The sequence below is a fragment of the Amblyomma americanum genome, chromosome 3 (genome assembly GCF_052857255.1).
Source record: "Amblyomma americanum isolate KBUSLIRL-KWMA chromosome 3, ASM5285725v1, whole genome shotgun sequence".
NCBI lineage: Eukaryota > Metazoa > Arthropoda > Arachnida > Ixodida > Ixodidae > Amblyomma > Amblyomma americanum.
In genome coordinates, this window is record NC_135499.1 from 105422901 (window position 1) to 105430590 (window position 7690).

Sequence of the window (7690 nt, forward strand, 5' to 3'; positions counted from 1 at the left end):
AGGTGTCCTTGTTAGGAACCACCTGAATCACATCCTCTCGCCTGTGCCGACAACTCCAGTTTCTGTTAAGTCAGCTTGTAATGTACAGCAGGATCCCCTTTATTAGACTGCAAGGCAAGAGCCATGATGTCAGTGCCGGCAACGAGCAAAAACACGAAGCAGTCTTGCTTCGGGCCATCCGCACTGTGACGAATTTATAGCTTTGCTTGTTGGACTGAACTTATTTGTTTGCGGCATCAAGCAAAGCTACCACGGGTGAACGTAAATTACGTGCTTTGCGCGCTCTCAGGAGTTTCAGCCGAGCGGCAGGCAGCCGCGTGCTACGCCAGCGGGACAAGGGGGAGGGAGAGTGGCGTGGTGTGACAGTAACACTCTTTCCGGGAAGACCACAGTGGTGCGTCTTCCTGTAGGCTCGGACGGAACGGACATTACGGCGCAGCACCGGGAGCTAAGAGGGAACTGCGGCATCCCGTTGTCCAAACAGAGGAAACCGAACACAAAACGCCATTGCATGAACACTTCGGTGATGCGCTGCAACTGCGGTTCAGAAGCGGCACTCGTCGGAGTAAGACGTGGCAACTGAAAAAAAACGACCTCAAAATTTCGACCTCACTGAATGACGACCTCACTCAACCTCAAACTCACGCGTGAGGTTGAGCTCTGTTTGCTGAACTCATTCACAAAATTTCGAGTCCTCGCTGACCTCACCTCAACCTCACCTCACGACGTGAGGTTCAGGTCATTTTGAGGTTTAGGTCGACCTCATGAGGTCGGAACCTCATGATGTTGCCCACCTATGATATTAGGTGCAGGAAAATGTAATATAAAATTACTAAGGATGCCGTAGCAAGTGCGTCGCCGAACAGGATCGTGTCCTTGACGTTCGGCATAGAAAAGGTTGCAAGGAGAGAGACAAAAACACAATCAATACCGCCCAAAGGCTCATCACAAAGGGTCTATTCTAGGAATAACATAATGATTAGGAAGCGTGCATGTCCGTTGCATGTAATACTAACATTTGTGGCGGAAGTCATTAGACTGTACAGAGTCCCGGTTGTTATCGTATTTCGGCATTCTTTCGTACTGCGTGTGTTCGCTCCACGCTTGTAATCACTTTTCGCTGTCTAAAATGGTTTAAACTGATAAGTTCGCTTTGCTTTCCTGGTCTGAATGTGGGCGTGGAATTCTTGCTCTTCCACCGTAGCGATAAATGCATACGGCAGAAGCAATAAAAAGTGAGTAGCCTTACGCCTCAATGGCTTTCAGGCCGCAGGGGTGGGGGGGGTGGGGGGGGGGGGGGGGGCTGCTTGTGCGCGCTTTTTGTACATCACAACGGTGCGTGTATTTTAAGACTAAGTACTAAATATGTGAGACCACACTTCCTCTACAAAGGTGTATGTTGATTCTCCTTGCTTGGGAATTATCTGAAATGGTGCCTTACAATTTGCACATTCGAGAGAACATTTGTACCCGACTCTTATTCATGTGCCCGCCTTGGCATCAGGCCGGACGCTCATTTAGCCTACGCAGATATATACCAGAGAAACGGAAAGAAAAAGAGCAGAATACCCAAGGCTACACTCGAAAACCGCACACTTTCTGCTCCCCTCAGTGTAACTTGCATTCGCAGAAACGTAAATCGTATTGGAAAAATCCGAACTATCGTTCCCTCGTCTAGATCCTTCAATTATCTCTGTATATTCATATGAGAATGCTATACGTCTCCGTAAACGCCAAATAGGACATCCAAGATGCAGAGTTTCTGAAGGTTGTCCATTTAGACAACATTCTGGACTAACTCGCTTTACCCAATCACGCCCCCAAGAATGACCCACAGACTCAATATTGATAACGAAGAAACAGCTGTTTTCACCGCATGACTAACCCTCCTAATTAATGCAGGGTAAATGCATTCAGTCACTCTTTCAATGCAGGAAAATTTTACGCTTGCCATTCCTTTTCTAGCTCTGCAATCCAAATCTAGAAATTCAATCTTCACCAGGTGTGCCTTCTTCAAAGTCGAGGCATATTGGCCATACCTAATTCAATAACATTGTATTTTGCGCAAAAATATTTATTGAAGTTTTCATTCTTTTCAGACAAGGTAAGCGATTGGAAGATTCTCGAAGAGGGGGCCGAACTGGGCAAGTTGAATTGTCTTCGTAGTTAGAATTCACCCTGAAATGACAAGCACGTAAGGAACAGCGTACACACAAGCCCTGAGAAGGCTTCATGAAGCCACTGAAGTGATTCAATTTTGGATGAATGAGTCCTTGCTTGGCGCACCACAAAACTCACCTTGCCTTGACGACACATAAGGCAGTAAGTGAGGCCAGAGTCACTGGATTTGAAAAATGTTGGTTAAAACACAAAGAAAAGCCCGTTGAACAAGAAAGCATTCTGAGCTGGGCTAGGTTTCGTGCCTTGATAGTTAGATTTTTCCCTTCTGTCAAACTCTGATGTTATGTTCTCTTTTTTGAATTTTTTTTTTGCCTTTTCACCTACACTGCTTGGTCCTGTACAAGATCTGCAGTACTGAATAAACAAACAAAGAATAATATGACTGAAATGAAGATGAGCTCTGGAACTGTATTCAAGAAATTTATGAGTGCCACACACAAAGGACAATAATGCAACCTCAAATATATCATTTATTCTGCGTAATGATTCTTACCTACGATAAAACTGAGCAGATCACTCGACGATCATGAAACTGCTCGGACCCTGTATGCATACTGACGTGGCTACATGGCCTATATAAGAGAGCTTGTAAACATAATTTCACATGTGCACCAATCACCCTGTATATTGTTGCCTGTATTCTCACAAATTTTCCCCAGAAACAGCAGCTTAGAGCTACGAAGCAGAAATTTATTCACTCTGAAGTATGCTGCAAAATCGGTGTACTCAATGGCGACGGCGCTCTTCATAGACAATATTTTGGCAGCAATCCTGTTCCGATCCATGAACTCACCGCAGCCGTTAGCCATTTGTCCTCGGATGTGTCTTCCACTGAACGGATATGCTATAGCCGCACGATAGCGCTCGTGCTGTAGGCAGATGTGGCGATGCTAAGACATGGCGTTCCACCGTCTACATGACCATGTTACGATCAATTGGTCGCTTTCACCATTAGAGGGTGGTATTCGCAATCATGGCCGCGGTTGGGACCTTTACCGACAGCGCCTGTGACGCCTTCTGTCGCTGCTCCTAAATAACCCCTAGAGAGGCTCCAAGATCGCAGAGACCGACAAGCAGCACGACGCATAGGTTTTTTACACGCAGGGGTGCCTAATGGAATTTCTACCACCTGGACAGCTTCGAACATGAGGTCGCAGAAGTTCAGGTTTAACGGTTTTCAATTGCTCTATGAGCTTCTTTAATAGAAGTTGCGGATAGGGTGTTTTAGCAACATGTGGTACAGATCTGAGCCTATAACTGCATGGTCCTAAGAAAGAAGACGAATGTACAGCCAAGCCTTACTTCTGACTAAACGCAGTATATTTATGATTTACGCAAAGGTCGAACCATGCCGATAGCTCAATTTACAGGAAGAAGCAGGCTTTTAATGCTAAAGCAGTAAATGCATCTCACTTAAGCGAAAACCCGGCGTCGACAAAAACGTGGTCACAAAAAGTGGGCCCATATAGAAGCGCCAAAAAAAATCTCAGTTGGTTGAAACAGTGTGACATCATTAAAGGCGGGAAAACACGTAATGTTAACCAATAATGGTACGCGCACTCACATCTGCACGAACTAAAGGAATAGAGTTAAATTATAATAAATTTGTAATAGTAAAAATTTGAAAAGAATTGCAATAGATTTGCAATGATTTCGCATCACTGGCACCTTCGATCCTTAACATCCTTCCGGTAATTTCTTTCTTGCAAACTTGTGTAGCGTGGACCATGCCATAAAGCTCAGAGTACCCGAACGGAACAACGAAGCGATTTCTGTGCAGTCTATAACGATGAAACGCTATTGCGCAATAAAAAAAAAACAGCATGGCGCACCGTTCAATAGCCAGCAAGGCTAGGAGTCGTAAGTATATTCTTTTTTTATTATATTTCTGAAAAAATCACACACTGTGAAGGTCTATTTGCATTAGATATGACGGGCAAGAAGAAGGTATACAAGGTGGGTCAAGCGTTCTCTCAAAAGGCACACCTTTTACAGAAGGGAACAAAGACCACAAGACAGCACGACTGTTCACTTGAACCTTGAACATCGAATTGACAGCTAGAGGTCAGACTCTTCAGGAAAAGTGACTGACTTCACAGCTCGGCGCAGCACCTTGTTGTAGTCGTTTAAAAAGATGCGCCTAAGCTTGTCTTTGACTCTATCTGCGATCTCCTCCATGAACTTCTGCCGCCGGCCCTCGTTCAGGCTCAGGTAGCGGCTGTACTGGACGTCGAGCAGGATGTGGTCGATGACGAAGGAACGCAGAGTGCCTTTCCCGCCGGCAGGGGCGCTGGCCTCAAAGTGAGCCACGGTGTCCCGTACCGTTACGTCCACCCAGATGGTCTTCCGGGTGCCGAGCAGGCTGTCATCTTGAGTCTGCGCAGAAAGCAGAGAATAGGTGATTACCTGGTCCGCTGGGTAACGCACAAAATTCGAATAAGCTATGAGTGTTTTGTCACACGATAATAAGAAGAAAAAAAAACGAATATTTGCCCCTCTATTCCCCTCTCCCTTTTTCACCCACCCTGCGTATCGCGCTAAAAACCCATCTTTTTCGGTTCCATAGCTTCATAGTTTCTCCGTTCAAATATCCCAGTTCGAAACCACGTCTAGCAAAGTGAAGTACAGTAAGGAAAGTGAAGTGCTCTGTGTCAATGTCAGTGGCATCGCCCGCAAGGTTAAAAGGATAAATTTGTCCTACTTTGTTGTCGAATTTTTCCCAAGACTTCATATGAGCTTGCACAGTTGTTCTCAGGTCTCGTTTCGCGTTCTCTTTTTTCTGTATTAGACACTGGTCCGTAAACAGGCAATTAAATTAGTCTTACTCGCAGTCGAAGCGGCATACATCACCTAACCCTCATGTCCTTTAAAACGGGACAGCGTCTCAATAGCGTACATATAGAAACAAAGTAGGCTGGCTGCTAAACGCTTAGGGATTAATCGTGAAAAGGAATATAAAGGTTGCGGGTGGCGTGGTTGACGGAATTATGGAGTCGAAGGGCCAAACGATCGTATCGACGTACGCATCGCCGAAGTGAAATTCAAACTAGAAGCAGGGTACCTGCGCCGTGAAGGTGGTGTTCAGCCCTCGGACGGCGAGGTTGCAGGAAATTAAGGTCTGCTCGTCTTCGAGGGAAGATGACTGGCAGTCTTCCGCCCTCTGCAGAGCATTCTCGAAGCCACGGATCTCGCCTTGAGTCATCTTCACCGTCAGGTCCCGGTTGGTCAGCGAAGTCTTGAACACCTGCAAAAGACAAGAAATGAAGCTGCACGCCTGAGGTAAGGAAGTCTATGGGGTAACACACACAGCACCCACACGGCTAAATTATCTATTTCTTGATTAAAAATTCTCTCTCTCCTTCTCTCTCTCTCACACAACGAACATGGCACCGTGGGAAATTAACTTCACCTTAGGTCTCTTGGCGGTAAGTGGGCTGTTGTTTCAGTGTAATCATCACCATCATCAGCCAGGACAAAGGCCTCTCCCATATCGGATCTGCGGTCGCTACCTGCCTTAAGTAGACATATTCCCTTACCACTTACAGCCCCTTGCTACCAATTGTGAACTGTTGTTCCCTTGCTAGACTGTTGAAAATTACTTTGGTTTTCTGCATGTTAATTTTCAGACGCACAGTACTCCGCCGCAACGTTTTCCGTAGCCAGCATATCATACACTAGACTTAACCCAATCTAATGACAAAATGTGTTGTTTTCCTGGTTTCTCCCTCCGAGTCCCTTTTCATAAACTGGTATTTCGTAGTCAAAGACTGCTCATGGAGTACCTTAAAGTTGAAGTTCGGAATGGTCGCGTAGGGGAACAGACGGGGCGATCCTTTCACGAGGAGCGGCATCTTCTCCCGAAACACAGTGTCGACGAAGGTGTTCGCGTCGCTGACCGACGCTGACGACGCTGAAAGTCAGAGGGCGACATCGATAGGTCGAGCTGTGAAACCCGCAATAAGCAATTTTAGTTTCTACAGTCGTTTGTCATTACTCGTGATATATCGATATTTAATGCGGTTGATCGAAGCTATTATAACCGGTTGCGTCATGTATAATTTCTAACAGAAGTGCTGTCAAGTACGGTTTTAGTAGAACACAGCTGACGGTCTGGTCAACATTAGCTCGTACCCTTTAAGCTGTTTGTTCGAGGAAGCAGCCCATACGTACGGCATGCGGAAATAGTACATATTTACACTCCTTTTCCTGCCTACTTCAGGCTCACAGATAGGATTGTATCGAGTAGAAATACGAGTGTGCAAGTAAAAACAACTGGTTTCATGCCCCCTGAGCCAGGCCGCTAACGTCTATAAGGGCTCAAGGGGACAGAAAGCAGGTCTCGGCGCTTGCGCCTCTTGAAATATGACGGTCATTCTTAGCCCACTGGGCACATTTCACTCCTCGGCATAAAATACAAGGGTCAGATTCATCGCCGCAAAACTCACACCCACAAAGCAGAAGGCATGCAAGTGTGCAATGAGCTCACCATAACTGACAGTTGCCAGTACGAGCACGATAATCTTGATCATTTTGCTTGTTCTCCCGTTTTCTGAAAAAGGAACAAACGCGTACATGGTTTATAGGCTTTTTTTCAGCCATATATAAGCGTTGAGGTGTCTGTGATATTATTATTCTAGTTCTGTTCACTAAAATTAGCTTTCTGTTTTCCTTTCTTATTCTTTTACATTACTGCGTTGCTTAAAGATCGGTCCTATGAATCCAATAGAAGAATATTTGTGGAAGTAGGGTAATTTATCGCAGTCTGTGGGCACAGATGACTACGGCGACTGTCGGTTGGCACCTTCGTGAGAGTTTGCTGCCGATATCGAGAAGATTGGAGTTTCATCGATGAATCCACTGTGCGCGAAAAGCTCGTGTACGACACTGAAATTTGGAAATTTTGAACTGTGCCTGTATAGTCAGAACTGGCTGCGCTTATCTAAACATTCATTAACTGATTCAAACGGTTCAAAGTAAATGGTCAGAAAACAACACTTCCTTTCAGTTTATCTTTTTTTTTTGGCACCCAAAAGTGTAAACTGTTACATCGCATTTCTTAGCATTAAGCTGTACACTAAGCAGAACAGTAAGCAGAACAGAGGTCAGAGCAGTAAGCAGTAGTCACTGTGGGTGCAACTGACTGAAATGGGAAAAGTGTGAAAATTTTCCAAGGTAACAATTTGAAAGAAAAGACGAAAGAATAGCCGCTCACCTGCCCACCACTCCTTCTTTGCAAGAAGTTTCGATCGACAAAACCAAGCAGCCGCGTCTGAGCAACACACGCACCAAGGCGGCTTTTTATTTCCCTGGAGACTTTCGCCCTCTCCACCCCCATCGTGGAGATAGGTACAAGCCGTCGACACGCTTTTCGCAATCGCAACTTGGCGAAGAAACACAAAAGAATTTTTAAAAATACGTCCAGACTTTTTTTCAGTTCCGACGAGCGCCGCTTCCGAGAGGATTTGGAGCGCAATGCCGCAGTATTCATGTGCAATGACGCTTGGGGTTC

At 45.6% G+C, this 7690-nt stretch overlaps 1 protein-coding gene across 1 annotated transcript; it reads right to left on the reverse strand.

The window, feature by feature from the left end:
- Positions 1–4042: 4042 nt before the first annotated feature.
- LOC144123202 (salivary anticoagulant protein P23-like) lies at positions 4043–7446 on the reverse strand. The gene is made up of 5 exons (XM_077656074.1): positions 7394–7446; positions 6668–6730; positions 5964–6091; positions 5243–5425; positions 4043–4557 (listed from the first exon to the last, which is right to left on the reverse strand). The coding sequence occupies exons 2-5, from the start codon at positions 6708–6710 to the stop codon at positions 4240–4242; spliced, it is 672 nt and encodes a 223-aa protein (XP_077512200.1). The 5' UTR covers positions 6711–6730; positions 7394–7446; the 3' UTR covers positions 4043–4239.
- Positions 7447–7690: the final 244 nt, after the last annotated feature.

Excerpts from the sequence above, each read along its gene's own strand:
- LOC144123202 (XM_077656074.1), bottom strand. The coding sequence starts at position 6,710 with ATGATCAAGATTATCGTGCTCGTACTGGCAACTGTCAGTTATG. Across the intron at positions 5,426-5,963 it reads TTCCGAACTTCAACTTTAAG|GTGTTCAAGACTTCGCTGAC; the intron begins GTACTCCATGAG and ends TGTCTTTTGCAG. Across the intron at positions 4,558-5,242 it reads ACACCACCTTCACGGCGCAG|ACTCAAGATGACAGCCTGCT; the intron begins GTACCCTGCTTC and ends CTTTCTGCGCAG.